At 36.5% G+C, this 23,552-nt stretch overlaps 1 protein-coding gene across 1 annotated transcript in view; it reads right to left on the bottom strand.

Annotated features, from left to right (window-relative positions):
* LOC150110257 (dynein axonemal heavy chain 5-like) overlaps nt 1-23,552 on the bottom strand; it is a 972,373-nt gene that overhangs the window by 394,520 nt on the left and 554,301 nt on the right. The window contains exons 45-46 of the mRNA XM_090394637.1: nt 17,358-17,480; nt 7,393-7,606 (exon numbers count right to left, since the gene is read on the bottom strand). Coding sequence (XP_090250763.1) covers nt 7,393-7,606; nt 17,358-17,480 — 337 coding nt within the window. The remainder of the gene's footprint in view (nt 1-7,392; nt 7,607-17,357; nt 17,481-23,552) is intronic.

Here is a 23,552-nt window from a genome sequence, read left to right as displayed (position 1 = left end):
GTTTAATCTCTTTATTCATCCATTTAACACCTACTTTATTTAATCTTCTCACCCTTGGAATACATTTAGACATTGCATCTACGAGATAGTTTTTGAAAATCCCCCACGCTGCATTGATCTCTTTTCCAGCTAACTGCTCATTTCATGCTACACCCTCAAGTTGTCTCCTGAGCTCTTCATAATCAACCCCCCCCCTGTAGTTCCACATATACCCTTTTCTCACAGAGGTCCTCACACTGCTGGCAACCACCATTATGTCTGAACTAGACTGAGGTACAAGGGAAAAATAATGGCAGTGGTTTTGAAGAAATGTAGTGTGAGATGAGGTTGACAGGATGAGATATTTTGTAGAATGTTGCTATAGACCAGAGAATGTGGATGGTAGAGACAAAGTAATGCATAGTGATCAAGAAAGGGGTTATCATTATGGGTGACTTTAATCAGATGAAGATAGATTATGAGCATATCATTAGAGGATGTGATTGTGAACATAGTGTCTAGTCTTCCATCAGATGGCAAGGGTGACCATGAAGTGATCACCTAGGCTGTATCCAGTCATTATGAGAACTTCTGTGAAGAAAGAACATATGTGGAACTAACAGGCAAGTAAGTATGAGAAGCTTAGGAGGCAAGCAGAAGCAGGACTTGGGTGGAAAGAAGACAAATGACGTGTGGGCATTGATCAAGAGCTATTTAACAGTAGCAGTGTGAGTATATGCTCTCAATCTCTCCATGAAGTCACATTCACAAGATTGAAAGACCTTTATGAACTGTTCATTAAGTATCTCCACCACATCTTCTGCAACAGCTGTCTTTATACCATTTTTTCCAATCAATGTCATCTTTCCATAATCAGTCTTTCTTTTGCTGATTATGCAAGGGCTAAATAAGTTGGAAAGACTAAATAAGTTGGGAGTAAAATATATGAATGAAGTGATTAAGCATCAAATTTGAAAGAAAGCACTGCGGAGGTAACACAAAATGAACTGTTAATAACCATTTGCATGAAGAATAGAAAAAAAAGGTCAGCGAGGTAAGTCAGTTGGCAAAGACATCAAAAGTGTAGTATGAGCTTAAATTAGTCAATCATCATGTGTCTTGAAACAGAGTAAGTCACAAAGGCATGGAAAGTAGGGAAAACTGTTCTACTTCACAAAGGTGTGTGTGTGGGAGGAGGGGAGAGAATAAGACTTAAGTTTATTATAGGCTAATTTGTATGTTTGGAGTTATTGTTAAGGTGTTAGAGGAATTGTTGTGGATTTGGATTCAGAAATGCATTGATAATAGCAGCATTTTCCATGATGGCCAGCATGGGTTTGTTGGGGGGAGGTCACATTTTAGCAATGTGCTTATGTACTACAACAAAGTGACAAATTCATTGGGAAAAGAGAGATGTATATGCAATGGTATACTTGGATTTTTTGAAGGCCTTGGATTGCCACACAACAAGATGTGTGGCTATCCAAGTAACTAATGTGAAACAGATGGGATTGGATAAGAGACTAGTGAGTTGGCTAGGTAATTAGCTGTCAGATAGATATTAGTAGGTTGCATATGGGTGAGTGGTATTGCAAAAGAGGAAGGTCACTAGCAGAGCACTGAAGGGTGTCTTGGTGGCCATTATTGTTCAACTTGGAGACCATCCCTGGAAGCTATATAAGGAGAGTGTGAGTGCAGAAATTGTGAATGGAATGTTTAAGGCCTTGTTTGATGATCTTTTATGTATGAGAGTATGCATCTCCCATGATGAGTCTTGAATACATGGAGGTTTAATGTTAATAATAATAATAATAATTAACACCTCCAATAATTTGATGTTTTAAGGATACTTGTGACATAAAGACTGAATAATATAAGCACGTAAACACAAGAAAGATAATTAATTAACCAAATATTTCGGTCTGGAAATATTTGGTTAATACCACTCACCCATATGCAACCTACTAATATCTATCTGGCAGCTAATCATCTAGCCAACTCACTAGTCTCTTATCCAATCCCATTCTTCTATTTTTAAATGATTTATCATTAGTATTCCACCTTGTATTTTTTTTAAAACTGTTATTTAGAACCTTTATAAGAATAGTGTTTCATGAACTGTTTTGTTTCTAACTAAATTCTCAGATTCATGCATAAAAGTCATTACAATATCATACTGCTAGTTTTGGTATGATTAATTTCTCTATTTTATTAATGAAAAAAACTGAAATTAAAAAAGAAACTGAAAAAAAATAACATATCTTTAATGAATCTCTGAGGGTGTTTCAATAAATAAGGTAACAGCACACTGCACATGAAAATACATCATTAACTGGTGGAAGTGGAGGGGGGGGGAGAATCAATGGGTGAAGAGAACATATGCATTATAAGTTTCCTCATACAGCTATGAGACTGCATTATGTGAGTATTTATACAGATTCACAATCATGAAAAATGGTAGGAAAAACTAGACGCACGATCATACATAGAATGATTTGATTGATGCCTTAACATGATCTGATGTTAAGGGTAAGTCTATTTGCTCTTTAGAATTTTACCATTTGGTAAAATTCTAAAGAGCAAATATCATGTCACAGAAGTGGGTTTGGGTTTGATGCCATGACTTTGGCAGGACAGATGTACAAGATGAGTTCATGATAAAAGTTTAATGGAGTGAAACAGCACTAAGCAATGAAAGTAGTATTTAATGCTTCCAATATTTTGTCTCAGTTACAGAGACATCATCAGGGAGTACAAAATGCGATTTGTAACACACACATACACACAAAGGCAGCACAAAACTAACTAAAACCCCCAGCATTTAATAGCCTTAACACAGGGTACAAAATGAGTAGTAACCAGGATACTCTAATACATTCACTTTGAAGTATCAATTAGACTGATGCATTCAACCAAATCAAACTGCTTGAGAACATCTACCTTCATGAAGGTGTAACCATGCTATATGATAGTCATGTAGGACATAATAAATACATAATACCAACTACGTGTGGCATTAGTAATACACATATGACACTTTGACTGGGAAGTTTTAGACTGCCTGATGTGGAGTTATTTATGATCTTTATTGGTGATTTTTATTTCCTTGCTGAAGGGCAATCTCTTTTCAACAAATGCCAATGTCCAAGCTGATGTTTACTGGTTTAAAAATACTTGCTAGTGATTTCTTTGATGTCAGAACAGATACTTTGGCACTGTGATGAGACAAATGCTTGAGCATCATTGACTATGTGGAAAAGCATAATACAGTTGACTTACGTTATGCATCTATTTCAGAATAAAATATTTCACACATTGCTTGTTATCACACTTTCTGAACAACCTTTTAATATAACATTTACTACCATAATGGTGTAATTTATTAAACATAATGGCAATGATGCAGAGGACCTTAAAGTGTAGAAATAAAAGAGGTTATGATTCCATCATACAAGATTTTGGTCAGCCTCATGTGGATTACTGTGCACAGATTTAGTCACCTCGTTTTCATGAGGACAAGGATATGTTAGAAAGAGTCCACAGAAGATTCTCAAAGGTGGTAACTGGTCTTTGAAGTGTGGAGTATGAAGACAGATTGAAAGAATGTAATTTGCAAAGCCTCATGAATAGGAGGAGGAGGAGGAGGAGGAGGAGGAGGAGTGAAGAGTATTATGATTGAGATATGTACGTGGGTGGTATGAAAAGTTCTCGGCCTCAACCATAGATGGCAACACTACTGGCAAGATTCTTTTTTTCTAAGTTGGTACATCTGTCATAAGCATTTGAAATTGCAAGTCATTCTATCAAGCAGTTTTTTAATACAGTTGTATGAAGCAAAAGAGTTTCTGTATCTCTTGAAATAAATAAAATTGAGTATTGTGCAGTTATAAAATTCTTTGTAAAAGAAGGTTTAACGCCTAAAGAAATTCAATTGAAGTTCATACAAGTTTATGGGTGCTCTTCTCCTTCGTCTTCAACAATTAAGAAATGGGCTGCCAAGTTTAAACATGGCCATACCAGCCTTGAAGATGATCCACGTGAAAGACATCAAAAAAATGTAACAACACTGGAAATCACTGATCAAGTGCACGATATGGCATTGGATGACCGATGAGTCAAAGTGCACGAAAATGCTGAGACTACAGGCATTTCAAGAGAATGTGTAGGTATATTTTGCATGAAGAATTGCAAATGATAAAGCTTTGTGCAAGATGGGTACCACACTTGCACAAAAAAGCACTCACATGAAAATCTCTGAACAGTGCTTGGAGCATTTTAGCAAGAATAAAACTGAGTTCATCGATTTATCACTATGGATTAGACTCGGCTTCGCTGTTACACACCAGAATCCAAACAGCAGTCAAAACAGTGGATAGATGCCAGCTGGTCAGCGCAAAAGAAGACAAAGTCATAGCATCGGTGTTTTGGGATGCTAAAGGCATTTTGTTTATTAATTATTCTGAAAAGGGTAAAACAATAACCCGGGAATATTATTCCGGAAAAAATTCATTAGAAACTACCTCGTTTGCAGAAGAAAAAATCATCTTAAATCAGGACAATCCACCTGCCTACAAAGGTGTTTTGGCAATGAGAAAAATTAAGATCTTTACTATGAAATGTTGGAACATCCACAATATTCCCCAGATCTGGCTCCTTCTTACTTCTATTTCTTCCCAAAATTAAAAATCTTTCTCACTGGTCAGCGTTTTTCTTCAAATCAAGAGGTGATTGCAATAGAGAGGTATTTTGCAGATCTTACTGAGAACCACTACCATGATGGGATAATGGTGCTGAAGCATCGCTGGAATAAATGTATTAATCTTAAGGGAGATTATGGTGAAAAATAAAAATAATTTTGAAATTATAAATTCATTTCTTCATTGTTAGGCCAAGAACATTTCAGACCACCCACGTAAGTTGGTCAGGGGTTCTTACTAGGTTTGTGAGTGGTTGGTGAGAATGCACTGCTTGAGTGTGTTATTATTATAATTATTATTATTACGGGCAACTCCAGGGAGTCCTTAGACTCATCGAGGGAGGCCCCAAATCATGTTCATCACAACTATTCGACATTCATACAGTATCTATCATACCTCGCCTTAAACTCATTCACTGTCACAGCATCCACCACAGACTCTGGCAGCCCATTCCACTCATTCACCACTCTAAAAGTAAAGAACACAGCTCTAACACCCTTACTAACCACACTTTTGCCCAGTTTCCATGGATGTCCCCTAGTCCTCCCACAACCAGCCCTGTTCTCAAAAATATCTTCTGAATTAATTTTATAGAAACCCTTCAGTAATTTGAATGTCTCAATCATATCTCCCCTCCTCTGCCTATCAACCAATTTTTGCAACCCACAAATCCCCAACTGTTCTCATAAGGTTCATTCCACAGACCTGCTATCATCTTGGTCAATTGCCTCTGGATCCTCTCAACCTCCTCCCCATCAAGAAGAAACCTAGGTGACCAAATCTGGGTACAGTAGTCGAGATGGGGTCTTATCGAGGCTCAATAGAGGAACAATAACCTACTTGTCAATGTATTCTTCAGCAACCAAGTGATTTGATGAGCTGATTTGGCCACTTTTGCAATGTGCCCCCTAAACTTCAACTCCTTATCCACCAACACTCCTAAATCTCGTGCCTCATCAATTTCCTGGAGTACAGTTCCACCAATGTAATAAACTACTGCTAATCTTTTCACCCCAAAATGTATAACCTTACATTTTGCCACATTAAATTGACATCCAGTCTCCTTAGCCCAGACCTCCAATCTAACCAAATCATCTTGCAAAATTTTGACATCATCTGCATTCAATATTGCCCTACCCTACTTTGTATCATCTGCAAACAAATGAACTGTTCCTTTCAGATCCTTTCCTATATCATTAATGAATGAATTAAAAAGCAGTGGTCCAAGAACAGATCCTTGTGGCACACCACTAGTCACAGGCCGTCTTATGGACTCTACTCCTGAATAAACCCCTCTCTGATATCTCTCCATCAACCACCCTCCTATCCATCTCAACCCTATATCCATCCCCATATGCTGCAATTTACTGATTAGAATTCCATGTGGCATTCTGTCAAAGGCCTTAGCAAGGTCCAATAGAATCACTGTAAACCCATTACCCTTATCCAGTTCAGCCGTCACTGTGTTATAATATGTGAGCAAATTACTGAGGCATGGCCTACCCTTCACAAAACCATGCTGTCCCCGATACAGTATCCCATTTTCATCTATCCAATCTTGTATTTTCCTCTTGACTATTTTCTCCAAGACCTTGATAACGATTCCTTTTATGCTGATTGGCCGGTAATTTTCAACAGCAGCCTTGGAACCACCTTTATGCAGCAGAACTATTTTCCCCTTTTCCTCCCCCCTGGGTCTGACCCAGACCCGAGGCTCAAATTAAACAAAATGGTCAAGGGCACTGACAATTATTTAGCCGCTTCACGTACGACACGAGTTGGCATACCATCCAATCCCACAGATGTATTGACATTGAGGTTCTGTAATAGACTAGTTACCTCTACTTCATTCATCTCAATTCCAGTATAAGCTTGGTTCTTCCATTCCTGCAAATGTCACCACCTGGATGATATACTCTTGCAAAGTGCTTGCTTAGTAATTCCACTATATCGACTGATTCAGTTATCTCCCTACCTTCAGCATTTTTTAAAATCATTCTGCCATGAACATTTTTCCTTTTACTTGCAATATATTGAAAAAACTGTTTGGGATTCTCTTTAGCTTGCATGGCCAATTTTCTTTCGTAGTCTGCTTTTGCTTTTATTACCACCCTTGTACCATCCTGGCCTGAGCTTTATACTGTTCCTGCACCTGCTGGTCACCTTTCTCATTAAATTCCCTCAAGAATTGTTTCTTTTTTTGCAGCTCAAGCTTAATGGTGTTATTCATCCATTTAACCCCTACTTGATTTATTATTCGGACTTTTGGTATACAGTCAACCATTGCCTCCTGCAAACACTTCTTAACCACCTCCCATGCACTATCAACATCCAGCCCTTGCAGTTTTACATGCCATGGCACTGAGCCAAGCACACTCCTAAGCTTGTCATACTTACCAGCCCGGTAATTCCAGATGTACCCTGTCTTAATTGTAAATTCCACACCTTTAGCTACCTCCCAAGTCATGTCCTTATGATCACTCTCACCAATTGGTGAGAGTGATCATAAGCGATTATTATGAATGCAAACATACTGAATAAGTTTCTAGCACGGTTGGATGAGCTTTGTATGTACTTCGTGCAATGAGTCTCTGACTCTGAAGTCAGATGTTAATAATAATAATAATAATAACATTTACTAAGAATGTTATGAAGTTCCAATTAAATTTCATTCATGAAATTTTAATTTTAAATGGGATAAAAATAAATAGCATACCAAATATTTTATCCATTGATGTGCTAGATGGCAAAGTACAATTAAAAATTGCAAACTGTCTTTTCAATCTTGATGGAATGTCATTCCTGCCTCCACCAGGTTGGCACATGGCTGCAAGAAACTGTGTATCAACGATGGTGATGAATTCACCTGGTCTTTCAAGGCTGTAGAAGCCATTCATCTCCATTGTCTGCCTCACTATCTCATTAGTTACCTAAATATATAATATAATTGTCATTTTTAGTTATCTTTCAAAATGTGTGCAAGAACACTCATCTGCACAACCACTGGCAATATGTACTAGCTATGCATTTAATACATTTTATATACATAAAATTATAATTATATAGTACTCCATGTCATTAGAATATGAGAGAATGCTAGTAAAGAAAAAACAAAAAGAAATCCTAATGAATCTTTGTACTAATACGCAAGTTGCAGCTTGGCTGGCCGAGTGGTTAGTATATCCACTCTCCAGCCAAAATGCTGTGAATTTGAATTCCGCAGTGGGCATGGATGTTTGTGATTGGCCATGAAAATACTAATGGTGGTGGTGGTGGACAGTAGATGGTGTTGGTGTAGATGATGATGGTAGCTGCAGTTCATTGTAGTTGGTGGATTGAGCGATGACGGGAAGGTGCCCTCCCTTGATGAGTCTTTGGACTCCTTGGAGGTGTCACATAAAAAAAAATATATATATATATATATATATATATATAAATAAATGATAATAAAATGTTACAAAATGCAAACAGCATTAAAGTACTGTGGATAAATCTAAAAATAGTTTAAAATACATTAATATGTTTACTGTTACTGTAAACATATAAACAGATTTAACTATAAAACCTCTTAATTCCCAACCTTATTAGTTTTCTGGTATGCCTTTACCATACATTGCTATTAATTGCTTATAAACAGACAAACTACTTTTAGGAACTAGTTTGGGACTTCGTAAGAGAATGTGGCTAGCATCAAATTACCAGTGAAGCACTGCTCCCTTTCAGGAGAGTTAATATGAGAAAGAACAGAAGAAATTTGTGTGTGTTGAACAGAAGCGGATAATGAACATCACTATGTATAATATAATTATATCTCAGAGATGTATAATTATATTATACATCTCTGAGTGATTTTGCACCATTGTATTTGTTCCCCATGAAGTGCATGATTCCACCTAGAAGATGAAATGAGAAATTCTCATAGATTCCCATTTTATCATCAGTTAATTTTTTTTTTCCAAATTGGCACTTTCTGAAGAAGTATTCTTTTACTGTCTTCCAGTATAGAGAAAAAAATTGGTCTGCTGGTGAGCAAGCATCATTTCCAAAACTGGAAACACTCCTTAATGATGCTGTTATTATTATTATTATTATTATTATTACACAGATATTTCCAAAGAGTCAGAAGAGTCATCATGGGAGAAGAGAACCATGCTAACCATTATTTGGACCCTACCTCTAGCAGTCCATTCTAATCACCCCTCTCCAAACAAAAAATCTAGTCTGCACACCCTTACTAACCACACACCCTTACTTGCAGATCTTACTGAGAACCACTACAGGGACAAGATAATGGTGCTGGAGCATCGCTGGAATAAATGTATTAATCTTAAGGGAGATTATGTTGAAAAATAAAAATAATTTTGAAATTATAAATTCGTTTTTTCATTGTTAGGGCGAGAATGTTTCAGACCACTCTTGTATATAATTCTTGCGCTCCTATTCAACTTTTCAACTAATTATGTACTGATGATATTCATGAAATATTGAGTGAAAATTCTATTAACTACATTAATTTCTTTAAGTAATCCACTCCAATTTGCCCAATAAATTATATTGTCATTTTCATTCATATATATATATATATATATATATATATATATATAATATTCATCAAAGCTTGATTTGCTTCCTCAGTCTTAAGTAAAAGGCTGGTTATATTTCACTAATTCGAGCCCTACCCAAGGGCCTATGAGTTGTGGAAATACTTTCTGAAAATGAATGCTGTGATGAACAAAGTGGCCTTTTGCAGCTGCCCAATTTTTAATCCATCTAACTCGAGTGCTTCTAGATGCTTTTTCAATGTTTTAGGGATGGCACCTAAAGCACCTATTATTATGGGAATAACTTTCATTTTCTTTTGCCAGATTCGTTCAACTTCGACTTGCAAATCGCGATACTTTGTAATTTTTTCAGTTTCTTTGTCGTCAATCCGACTATCTCCTGGAACTGATATTTCAATAAACTGAACACCCTTGTTTTCACTTTTTTCAACCACTGTTATATTGGGTGAATTACATTCCAAGCTTTTGTCAGTCTGGATTTTGCATAAATGCCAGTGAATTATCTTGGCTACGTTATCATGTCTTTTACGGTACTCAATTTGTGCAATTTTGCTGCACCCACTTATAATGTGGTCTACCATTTCTTCCTTTTCTTTACACAATCTACATTTACTGTCTTCTTGATTTTGTATTTTTGCCTTCATAACATTGGTTTTAATGGCCTGTTCTTGTGCTGCAAAAATTACCGATTCTGTTTCTTTCTTTAGTGCTCCATTTCTCAACCATTGCCAGGTCAAGTTGCTGTCAGCGCTGTCCTTTATGATGTGAAGGTATTTTCCATGCAATGCCTTATTTTTCCATCTTTCAGTTCTCACTTTTACTTGGTTGGTTTTGTATTCCAATTTTGTTTCCATGGGTTTAAATAAACCCTCTTTCCTTACATCGGATAGAAATTTTTCTGCTATTAACATTCAAATTTCGTTTTTCCTCTTCAATAACTTGCTTTACTTGTAATAATCCTCTACCTCCTTTTTTGGTGATAGATACAGCCTATCAATGTCACTGTGAGGGGTTGAGGGTATGGTGGTCATTAATTTTCGAGTTTTTCGGTCTAAACCTTCCACCTCTAGCTGGGTCCATTCAACAATGCCTGCTGAATATCTCAGAACAGGTATGGCCCAGGAATTAATTGCTTTTATCAAATTTCCAGCATTAAGCACTGACTTAAGGAGTTTTCTTAGTCATCTTATGTATTCTGCTCTAGTTCATTCTTTGATCTTATTGTGTAGAATTTCTGATGCTTCTAAGATTCCCAAATATTTGTAGCTATCTTCGAATTTTATTGCCTTGATTATTTCACCATTGAGCAGCTCGATTTTGTTCAGATCTTCAAACTTTCCTCTTGTTATTTCAGCAATTGCACGTGTAAGCCAAAATCCATTGATATACTTGACTGAATATGTGCACAGTATTAAGCAATGATCCGAGTTCATTCTCTGTTTTTGCGTACAACTTCAGATCATCCATGTATAAAAGGTGAGACATCTTTGCACTTTTTTTGAGCAGTTTGATAACCATGAGCAATTTTATTTAAAATTCTAGTTAAGGGCAGGATCAATGACAAGATAAACAATAGAGGAGTTAATGAGTCTCCTTGAAAGATATCCCTTTTTATGTTTACCTCTCCAATTTCTCCTCTGTTCAGAACCAACATTGTTTTCCAGTTTTTCATGCTGGATTGCAAAACGTTTTGTACATTTTTGCTGATACCGAATAGTTCTGTGCATTTTAAAATCCAACTATGAGGCACCAAATCAAATGCTTTTTTATAATCTATCCAAGCCATATGAAGGTTGGTTTTTCTATGTTTGCAATTTTTCAGAATCATTTTATCAATCAGCAATTGGTCTTTTGTGCCTCTTGAATTTTTGCTGCTACCTTTTTGTTCAATTGGGAGAAGAGAATTTTGCTTTAAGATAGCTGTATATTTTATCAGCTAATATGCCTGTGAGTAGCTTAAAAGTTGTTGGCAGGCAGGTTATTGGTCGGAAGTTTTCTGGGTTTGGACCTTTTTCTTTATTATGATCAAAAACATTTTCCCTGCTGTAAGCCACTCTTCTTTGCTTTGTCCTTCTAAAACATCATAAAGTTGGTTAGCAAGTCTTTCGTGTAAGCCTATAAGATACTTCAACCAGTAGCCATGTAATTCATCCTTCCCGGGTGTTGACCAATTTTTTTATCTTTTTAGCTTGCTTTTGAACAACCATTTCAGTTGTTATTTTCAATTGGTCCATTTTTCGTTCTTGAGATTCGTTCGTAATTTGTTCAATCCACTTTGCCTTGTTATTGTGCCTCTTAGGATTGTCCCATAAGTTTTTCCAAAATTTAAGTATATCTTCTTTGTCTTTGGTGCTTATATTTATATTTTCTTTACGTTTATCATTCCTGAAGCAATCAATTTTCTTGTAAAATTGGTGCTGATTTGCATAAAACATCGAATTTTGCTTGTACTGTTCAATACGTGGCTGTATCTTCTTATTTTAGCAGACCTGCAACTATCTTTTGCTTCAGTTCCTCTAATACTTCATCAATAGGTTGTGTTCCAATATTATATCTCTCTATGAGGTTATTTCAGGTTTTCATGTTTTTCAGCTTCTTTATCTTAAGGTATTTCAAATTGCTCATGTCTGCTCTGAATTTAAGAATTTTATTCTCCAGTCGGTGCTTCCATTTTGGTTCCTGAGCCTTACTGCTTTTGGATTCACTAATCTTATAGCCTAATTCAGATGTTACAACATAGGCTATTGAGTACATAAGTTGATCCGTTTGTCCAATAGTTCCAGTAGGAATAGCCCTTGCAGCTTTATTGGCCTCTTGGAGGAGTTCCTTCAGTTTTTGTTGAGGTACTTGTCTCAATACTGGAAGCCTAACTCGTTCCAGGTTGCTGTTCATTTGCTCGATAATTTTTCTTGCGAGTTCTTGTTCCTTCTCTGATAGCTTCCTTTCAACTATTTGTATATTTTCAAGATTTTCAGCATTCTGCACGTTGGAATCTGGTTCTGCTCCATTCATATTTTTGGTCACTTCAGGGTCATTAGTCTCCTTTTACAGCTTGAGTTTCAGTGCTTCCAGCTCAAGTTCACTAAATATCTTCTGTTTGATAATGAAGCTGCATTGCTGCATCAGCCTTTCGAATGAAATTTCTGAATTTCGGTGCCGTTCAAGCCAAAGCTGGAACATTCATTTCTGAAATCCCCTAACTGAGGGTTTGAACTGTAGAAGCACTGAATGACTTGTTGATTTTCAGCCATGCTCCACGTTTTCCTAGTAATTACTTTAGAGTTCTGTGGATCTTGCTCCTGTAGCCCATTTGTCACTGGTTGTCTAGGAAGCCTAACATCCAATGCGGTCCTTGGTAACCTGCATGGCGAATGATGCAGTATAGAGTTCTGATTTGTCTTCACCATTTTTAACTTTGGGTAGGCAGGTGCATGAGATGGAAAAATGGGAAAATAGGAAAGAATCACCCCTAGCCCTCGGATACTCTAATAGCATTAGGGGAAGGAGCAAGATCAAAAGAAATACAGAGGGAAAGAAGAGTAGGGGTCTACAGATAATATCACAGAGGTATATTACATGAAGTAAGGCATGGTCCAGCTTCAGGTGCCTCGGGTTCGGCGTGCCCATACTCACTAGAGTGAGCCCTTGAGGTACATATACATATAGATATATATATATATATATTAAATTGATGGTTTATTCGGTTTGATAACATATTAAAATTATTTAAGGACTGAAAACCGAAGTTTTGAGTTAAACTTTATTAATACACACAAATAGTTTTGTCTGAGAACAGACTTCATCAGGTGCAAGCAAAAAGGACAAAAAATATCAGAGTACTGGATTTCTACATAGCAAAATGTATAAAACAACAGAGATTAACATTTAAATGGAAGAAAGACCTCTGGCTGTAGCATTATGTGCATGCATGCGTGTAAGGTCTTGCGATCTCCAATATTGAATGGCAGAGCTGTGAGAGTCTGGCAAACTATAACTAACTGTATATTATCGCATATAATGTGAAAAATTTACGGTAAAAAATACTACTTAAAGTTTGCATTATATGCGGATCTTAAAAAATATAACATCTTATTAGACTTGCAGACACAATATATACTACCTAATGCCGATGCAACCAAATCTACTTGATGCAGATATGATGTGACCGAGCACGCATCATATCTGCACATAAAGCCAGTAATGTAAGTAGTGCTAATATCCTGCCCCCCCCCCGGCGGGATATTTGCACAGTTGGGTATATCGGTTTAACCACAGTTCATTTTAAATATAATTTTAAACAAACCTAGCCTGAAAATGAGTCAACAGAAACGTAAACGTTCACCTTTTGAAGCAGGATTTAAATTGCGTGCTGTGTAGTTTGCAGAAGAACATAATAACAGTGTGTTGTTATGAGAGAATTTGGTGTAGCAGAGAGTAATATTAGACTCTGGCGTAAGCAAAAAGACAGTCTTGAAAAAATCCCCAAAACGAAATGTGCCCATCGTGGAGATGGGCACATTTTGTTTTTGGGGATATTTCAAGCATCCTTTCCAGAGCTCGAAGAAGAGCTAAATGAATGGATTTTGATGCAACGACAAGATGGCATTATAGTAACAAGAAATGCAATTCATTTTCGAGCTCTACAACTCAAGAATAGTAAATTCAAGGACACACCAGGTATTTCATCTTTTCTTGCTTCGCCTGGATAGTGCAACAGATTTTTGGAACGCAAAGCAGTAACATTACGACACTGAACAAAAATTGCGCAGAAGTTACCAAAGCAGCTTGAAGAAAAAGTAGAGTCCTTCCATAAATTTATCATAAAATTACGGAAATGTCACGGATATGAACTTTCCCAAATTGGCAATATGGAGGAGATGCCCATGTACTTTGATATGCCTGGGAATCGAACAGTAAACTCAGTTGATGAAAAGGGTGTCATAAAAACAACGGGACATGAAAAAAAAAAAACACATTTTACTGTTGTTCTAGCATGCATGGCAGATGGAACCAAATTAAAGCCGACAGTAATATTTAAAAGGAAGAAAATTCCGAAGCATATGAAATTTCCACCTGGTGTCATTGTTCGCGCCAATCAGAAAAGTTGAATGGATGAAGAAGGTGTACAATTGTGGCTGGATCAAGTATGGAACATACGTCCAGGTAGCTTGTTACGTCAACAAAGCATGCTAGTTTGGGATATGTTCCGGGTGCATTTAATGGAAGCAAGCAAAGAGAAAGCACATGAGCTATGTACAGACCTAGCAGTCATACCAGGTGGTCTAACTTCTATTTTGCAGCAGCTTGATGTCAGCTTGAATAAGTGGTTAAAAATGACATGTGAAAAATGGAGAGAATGGATGTCATCTGGTTTGGTGAAGATGACAAAGAGTGGGAATTTTCAGAAGCCTGAGATCACCTTAGTCACCAGCTGGGTTAAAGAAGCATGGGATTCGATACCATCTGAAATGATTCAACGCTCATTTCTTAAATGTGGAATAAGTAATTCAATGGATGAATCCAAAGATGATGTCATATACGAAAGCGAGGATGACGCACAACAAAATGCAGAGCATGATGACAGCAACTGCTACACTGATGACGCAGTGCCTACAGATGAATTTATAAATGAAATGTTTGATGACTCAAAAGATGAAGAAGAATTTAAAGGATTTTGACATTTTGTTTTAAAATAAATATTTCTTTCATTAATTCGTATTGTATTTTGAGATTTTGTTTTAAAATAAATATTTCTTTTGTTAATTCGTATCCAAATTTTCAAATGAAATTTCTAGTTTGCATTATACGCAAAAATATACGGTAGGTTGCTATTAATATGAACGGGGTCAAGAACGATCTCCTTAGATTCTAGAATTCGTCTCTCTAATTCGTCATGACATCTGTGAACATTGTTTGTTAAATTTCAGCATATTTGATGTGGGAGGCTTTCTTCATTAGTGTTTGCCAAAAATAATACATGGCCTGGACAAGGTGCTGGCTCGAGTTCTGTTGTAGGAGATGTGTCTTTGATGCTCTTCTAGGCAGAGTTCAATGAATTTTTCTGTTTGAACATAGTATGGTTTACTGCAATCACAGAGAACTCTGTAGACACCAGGATATTGAAGATTATTATGTCTCTCCTTTGGATAGCTTAAGATTGAGCAAAGTTTGGGTAAAGTAGTGAAAAAAAGTCTTGATATTGTATTTCCTTAAACTTTTTGCTAAACTTGGTGATAGAGAGCTAATATAAGGTAAGGAAATGCAGTCTTTGGAATTAATTCTTTTCTCATTGTGTTGTTGATGGTGATGGTTAAACAGTATTATATTTATAGTTCTCCTAGAGTATCCATTGCATTTTGAAGACGTTTGAGTTCATTGTAAAGTTCTCGTTTGTCTGCCAACAAAGATCTTGCTCAATGACCCAGAGTTGAGACGATGCCGAACTTTTGTGGTGGATAATGGTGCAAGTCCCCGTGAAGGTACCTGTCAGTGTGCATAGGTTTTCTAAAAATGGAGAATTTGATATGTTCAGCTGACTTGGTTAGTAGAATATCCAAGAAAGAAAGGGAGCCTTCCACTTCGTATTGAATAGGCTCATATGTGAATTTAATATTTGGATGTATATCATTCAGGTGATTTTGAAATATTTTGAGGTTATCTAGACCATGTGGCCAAATCAAGAATACGTCATCTATGTAGCGGAGCTATATCTTCGGTTTTAACGGAGAGGAAGAAATTGCTTATTCTTTGAAGTCTTCAAGATGAATGTTTTCAAGGACAGGAGATAATGGACTTCCTATTGCTAATCCAAACAGAAGTCCGAATTAGCAATCCATTCGATGGAAAATCCATTGAATTCCACCTAGAAGAGCATCAAAGAGACATCTCCTACAACAGAACTCGAGTCAGCACCTTGTCCAGGCCATGTATTATTTTCGACAAACTCTAATGAAGAAAGTCTCCCACATCAAATACACTGGGATTTAACTAACAACGTTCACAGATATTATGATGAATTAGAGAGACGGATTCTAGAATCTAAGGAAACTGTTCTTGACCTCATTCACATTACTAGTGACCTAAGCTATAGTTTGCCAGACTCTCACAGCTCTGCCATTCAATATTGGAGATCGTGAGACCTTACACACATGTATGACCATAATGCTACAGCCAGAGTTCTTTCTTCCATTTAAATGTTAACCTCTGTTGTTTTATACATTCTGCTATGTAGAAATCCTGTACTTGTACGGTTCTCTCTGATATCGTTTATGTACTTTTTGCTTGCACCTGATGAAGTCTGTTCTCAGCTGAAACTAGTTATGTGTATTAATAAAGTTTAACTCAAAACATCGGCTTTCAGTCATTAAATAATTTTAATATATATATATATATATATATATGTAAAATTATACAGATATATATAAAATTATATATGTATATAACATCTTTCTCTCATCCAGAGATTTTTATTAAGAAGGTCAAGCACCTCTTGTCTACTTGTTTATGAGATATATATGACTTTTGCATTACTTCACCTTTGGTATCTTGCCTGGGTCTGGCTCCCAGTGAAGAAACCTTAATTAAGGTCGAAACCGGTCTGGGTAGTGGCCCTTCCCATTATGCACTGCATTATACATGCCTGAAAGGGGGTGTGCTTTGCATTATGGTATACATACTAAGGCAAGTGATATGAAGTCATTAGCCTCTATATATATACAAGTAGCTCAGATGTAAATATATTTCACATGCAAAATTTTGTTTTGTTTATTTGGAAAAATGATTAAAACCAAGTATAAAATTTCTTGGTATCTTTAACATATATTACACCCAAGATAAAAAAAAACTTTTTTAAATTAATTTTTTTAAATAATCCACTCCAATTTGTTTCTCAAAACATTGCCAAAGGGCTTTGTTTAGTTTTTGATAATCAATGAGTTTGTCTGATATAATGAAAGCTGATTCAATTTTAAAGAAACATTTCCAAAAAAAAAACAGCATTCACTTCAAAAATCAAAGTACTGTTTGATTGTTTCATCTAATAACAACATAGAAATGGATAGCAATAAATAATTAGTAATGATTTTAATAACACAGTTATAGTCATATATAATAAAGGTACCTGATCACCCCACTCATTAATTAAGGGCATATTGATATCGTCAATAAGCACTGTCATTTTTTTGCCACCAGGAGGTCCATAGGTAGTTCCCATTCTTTTATCAATGTAACCTTCCAGGGTTTTCTGAAAAATAATACTGTCCTTATTTTCAGTAATATAAATATTAACAAATCAATCTTTTTTTTTTTTTTTTTTGGTAATCAAAACAAAACAATCAGTAAAAATAATTTGAAATGCATATCATTAATGATATTTCGTAACAGGACAACTGCAGACTTACCATTATCATTCCACAATATTGCTTATTGTTGACCTACCAATATACAAATTCTCACTTTTATAAGAAAGGTAAGCGAGAACTTAGGTTAATCTCTGAGAAGTGAAAATGGTTTGGTTATGAAGCATGTGAGATCCAGGTTCCTCTTGTAATTTTAAGAAAAATATACTAAGTATTTGGGTACTGTGTGATTTGAAAGAGGCTTTTTGTCAATAAGTTCTTGACTGCTTACCCACAAATGTTGTAAACCTATATTACATTAGTAGAGTGGCTGAGCTAAAGATTTTTATCCTCTATTTTTATTAATTTTATATATTTTTGGTATTTTTAAATTTATTTTTGACATCATTTGGAAATTCTGTTCTAGAAAACAAATGTGGAACTCTGTCAAGCTGCTTCAAACATTCACAAACATCCATGCTTACAGCATGGATGTTTGTGAATGTAAGTAAGTAAGTAAGTGAGTAAGTGAAAGTAATGTAAGTAAGTAAATAAGATGGTGGCCTCATTAAAAGGCAATGAAATTCACCTCCGATTTCCCACCTGGAAGTAATACTAACATATCAGTGGGCAAAAGGGAGAACAAGAAACCATGAGTATAGGTACAGAAGCAAGCAAAGACTAATGGCAAGAAAGAGACTAAGTGTGTGCACAAACGATGGCAATATAAAGAGTGTGACAGATTGGTAAGATAGCATGTGAATGATGAGAAAGATGAGGATTAATGGCAAGATAGTGGCATGAATTTCATTGAGAAAAGAGAGTGCAACTGACAGCAAGATAAATAGACATGAATAGCAGTGAGAAAGTAATTCAAGAAGATGAATCACTTTCTCACTGAAGTAGGGAAAGATAAGGCAAGATATGAAGAATGTGACAAGTGAAAGGAAACATATTGTAGATATATACAAGCAAGGACTTATATATGCATGAAAGAGTGTTAAGGAATGAAAGATGGTCATGTGAAAGAGGAAACAAATAATTTTTAAGATTAGCTCTGTATGGCATTTCCATTATAAGAGTTCAGGTAAATAAGTATATGTATGAAGTTTGTTTTGAAGGGGATAGGAAGAATGAGAAGAGTGATTTTGACATCACATATAGGGAATAAGTAAGTAAAAGAGATTATAGTAGTAGTAGTAACAAATGGATTTGATTAAGAACAAGGGGAATGTGAGAATGGATAGCAGGAAGTTATTGAGGAGAGTAAAAGATAACAATGTGGTAAGAAAGACAGTTTCTGAACCAGATTATGACACTGATGACTTGAAATATGGTGAGTAATGATCATGAATGGTAAATGGTATGCTGGAACAGCTGTAGAGCACAGAAAGGAGTACATTTTCAGAACATGTGGAAAGAATCTGAGAGATGAATGGAGCTGCATAACAGATTGACTTCACTTAAAGGATTTTGATATTAGCAGGAGAGGTGTTGCTAGAAGGAAAGAATTATAAAATCAGAGGAAATTCATGTAAATAACTTTCTTTGTGTAGAATTTTTGTCCGAGTATCATAAGCATCATCAGTAGAAGGTCACAGAGTGGCAATTAAACATTAACAGACAATTCTAAAAAGCGCCACCTAAGTAGCTAATGTAAGATAACTATAAAAGGTTAATAATTTCCTAATTTATTAAAAAAAAGTATATATTCACACAAAATAAAGTTAGGAAAGATTAGCTGATTTAAAAAGTGCTATTCCTTTACTTTAGTAGTACAGGGATAGCACTTTTCCATTGTTTGTTTATGATGATATAATCTATGTAGTTCTTTATATTACTATCTGGGAATATCCATGTATATTTATCATTAGGAAGTTTATAGAACAATGTGTTTGCAATCATTAGATCGTTTGCTTTACAGAAGTGGACTAATTTTTCTCCTCTGTCATTAAGCTCTCTGTATCCAAATTGTCCCGTCACATCTTTTTTATCTGCTACAAACTGTCCTATTTTAGCATTAAAATTTCCCATCATTATCATGAGTTCTCTGTTTTTTGAATTATCTATTTAATGTTGTAGTTCTTCATAGAAATTTTCTATTTCTTCCTCTGAATGATTGCTGTCTGGTGCATATATTTCGATTATTTTAATTATTTGATCTTTTTCTTTTGCTTGAAATTTGGCTGTGATTATTCTAGGAGACACTAGTTTTATTTCAATTACTGCGTGTGTAAGTTTCTTCTCAATTAATAATGCAACTCCTTCTCTGTGTATGTTATATTTTCTTCCTGAGAAGTATAGTCTTCCTTCTGGTAAATCCATAAATCCTTCTCCGCACCAATGTGTCTCTGATAAACCTAAAACACTCCATTTCAGTCTTTTTAAATTTTCCTGGACTAATTGCAATTTTCCAGGTTGGTATAATGATCTTATGTTGAGGGTGGCTACATGTTTCATGTCCTATGCTGACCACACCACTGATTTCTCACCTACTTTATATGGTCTTTGAGTAGGCGTGATGGCTGTTCTACATGCAGTAGCATTTTCTTGGTTTGTAGATTTTCTTTGGCTCATGGAAGTTACTGGCTTAATAATGTAGCCAGCTTGCCATGCCTCTGCTACATCCTTTGGTCTAGCTCTTTATTCTTGGGTTCCCCCCCCCCCCCCATCCGTCACCTGGGGAACGTGCCTGGTAGGAAAGTGCCTCCCCCCAAGCTCCATGGAATACCCACATAAATAAGAATAATATTGCTATAGACCTGGCAATGAGGGCAGTGTAAAGGAAATATTCAGAAAACTCAACCTGGTCAATAAGAAAACTGTGATCATTATGGGTGATTTTAATTATGATAATAATAGACTAATAATAGTCAGAGAGAGGGAGAGAGGGGAGAGGAGGGGATAAAGATTTTTGAGATCTGATCATCTCATCAGAGCAGGTTATTATACACACACATCAAATTTCCCTCCAGATGGTGAGAGTGACAATGAAGTGATCATCTGGGTGGTAGCCAATTATACCAAGACTTCTGTGAGGTAAGGTTATATATGGAACAGCAAGGCTGATGATTATGAAAAGCTCAGGAGACAGTTTGCATCTGTATCATGGAATGAGGAATTTGGTGGAAAGGTGATTAATTCTGCTTGGGATTTACTCAAAAACTATCTGGAAGAGGCGAATGTGTGAATGTATTTGAAAGTTCAGGAGTATAAATAAGATAGGTGTGAAATGGATAAATGTAGGGTTGAGGCATACAACCTGAAAGATGACATTATGGAGGCAGAAATTTGTGAAAATTATGAAGTGATCATCTGGGTTGTGGCTAGTGATATGTAACTTTTGTTCAGAGAGGATATATGTGGAATTATAAGGCTGGTGATTATAACAAGCTTAGGAAACATGCTGTAACTTGTAGCTATAGCATGGAATAAGGAGTTGAGTGATAAGGAAATAGTTGCAGCTCACGAACTAACAAAGAAATACATAACAGCATCAACGTGTGAATATATTCTGAAAGCCAAAAGGCTGAATAAGGTAGATGTAAAATGGATGAATGAGGTGCTTAAGCAAGAAATCTGGAAGAGGAAGAAGAAGGTACTTTGGAAGCAGTACAAGACGAATAATGATAATAATAATCAGATTCATGAATAGTATAAAGAACAAGCCAGGAGAGTGACTCTGTTAGTAAGGAAAACAAAAGTTCAGTATGAGCAGAAATTGGTAAACCAGGTGAAGAAAAACCCTAGAGAGTTTCTCAGATATGCAGCAAGTAAAAGAAAGAATTATCATGGTAAGATGATGTCATTATTATTATTATTATTATCTCGAGCAACTCCAAGGAATCGACAGACTCATCGAGGGAGGCCCTAACATCATGTCAAGAGCAACTATTCAACATTCAACTATCAACACAGTATCTATCATACCTCGCCTTGAACTGATTCATGGTCATAGCACCCACAACAGACTCTGGCAGCTTATTCTACTCATTCACCACTCTCCAAGTAAAAAACCTAGTTCTAACACTCCTGCTAACCACACTCTTGCCCAGCTTCCATGTATGGCCCCCTAGTCCTCCTGCCATCAATCCTATTCTCAAAAATTTCTTCTGGATTAATCCTATAGATACCCTTCAGTAATTTGAATGTCTCAATCATATCACCCCTTTTCCACCTAAAAACCAATTTTTGCAACCCACAAATCTTCAACCTGTTCTCATAAGGTTCATTCCACAGACCTGTTATTATCTTGGTCACTTGTCTCTGGATCCTCTCCACCTCCTCCCCATCAAGAAGAAACCTGTGTGCCCATATCTGGGCACAGTAGTCTTGATGGGATCCTATCAAAGCTCGATACAGAGAAACAATAACCTGCTTGTGTCTGCTTGTCAACATATTCTTCAGCAACCAAGTGATTTGATGAGCTGATTTGGCCACTTTTGCAATGTGCCCCCCCTAAACTTTAATTCCCTATCCACCAACACTCCCAAATCCCTGGCCTCATCAATCTCCTGGAGTACAGTTCCACCAATGTGATATACTGCTGCTAATCTTTCCACCCCAAAGTGCATAACCTTACACTTTGTCACATTAAATTGACATCCATTTTCCCTATCTCAGTCCTCCAAACTATCCAAATCATCCTGCAAAATTTTGATATCCTGTGCACTCACAATTGCTCTACCCAACTTTGCTTCATCAGCAAATGAGTGAACACTTCCTCTCAGATCCTTTCCTATATCGTTAATGAACAAATTGAGGAGTAGTGGTCCAAGAACAGAACCCTGCGGCACACCACTAGTCACAAGCCGTCTTTTGGACTCAACTCTTGAATAAACCACTCTCTGGTATCTCTCCATCAACCAACCTCTTATCCATCTCACCAACCCTATATCCATCCCCATCTGCTCCAGTTTACTGATTAGAGTTCCATGTGGTACCCTGTCAAAGGCCTTGGAAAGGTCCAGTAGAATCACTGTAAACCCATTACCCTTATCCAGTTCAGCCGTCACTGTGTTATAAAACATGAGCAAGTTACTGAAGCATGATTTATCCTTCACAAACCCATTTTGTACCCCCATACAATATCCTATTTTCATCTATCCAATCCTGTATTCTTTTCTTGACTAATTTCTCCAAGACCTTGACAAGGATTCCTGATATGCTAATTGGTCGGTAATTTACAACAGCAGTCTTGGAACCTCCTTTATGCAGTGGAACTATTTTCCCCTCTTTCCACCCCCTCGGGACTAACCCAGACCCGAGACTCAAATTAAACAAAATAGTCAAGGGTACTGACAATTCTTTAGCCGCTTCACGTGTGACATGAGCTGGTATACCATCCAATCCCACAGATGTATTGACATTGATGTTTTGCAATAGACTACTCACCTCCACTTCATTCACCACAATTCCTGTATAACATATTGGTTCATTCATTTCTGCAATGTCACCACCTGGAAGATATATTCTTGCAAAGTGCTTGCTCAGTAATTCAACTATATCAGCTGATTCGGTTACCTCCCTACCATCGGCATTCTTTAAAATCATTCTGCCATATACATTTTTTCTTTTACTAGCAACATATCGAAAAAACTGTTTAGGATTCTCTTTAGCCTGCATGGCCAATGCTTTTCTTACCACACTCGTTACCCTTCTAGACTGCGCTTTATACCGTTCATGTGCCTGCAGGTCACTTTTCTCCTTAAATTCCCTCCATGGTTGTTTCTTTGTTTTTGCAGCTCAAGCTTAATGGTGTTATTCATCCATTTAACTCCTACTTGATTTATTATTTGTACTCTAGGTATACAGTCAGCCACTGCTTCATGCAAACACTTCTTTACTGTCTCCCATGCACTATCAACTCCTAGCCCTTGCAGTTGTACATGCCATGGCACTGAACCATGTTAATGGATGAAAGTGGCAGAATGGTAAGATAGGTGTGAAATGAATAAATGAATAACTGCTGCAGAAGA

This window comes from Typopeltis vanoorti, chromosome 1, assembly GCF_054136105.1.
Source record: "Typopeltis vanoorti isolate ZY-2024b chromosome 1, IOZ_Tvanoo_1.0, whole genome shotgun sequence".
NCBI classification, from domain to species: Eukaryota; Metazoa; Arthropoda; class Arachnida; order Uropygi; family Thelyphonidae; genus Typopeltis; species Typopeltis vanoorti.
This window is presented reverse-complemented; position numbering and strand designations above follow the sequence as displayed.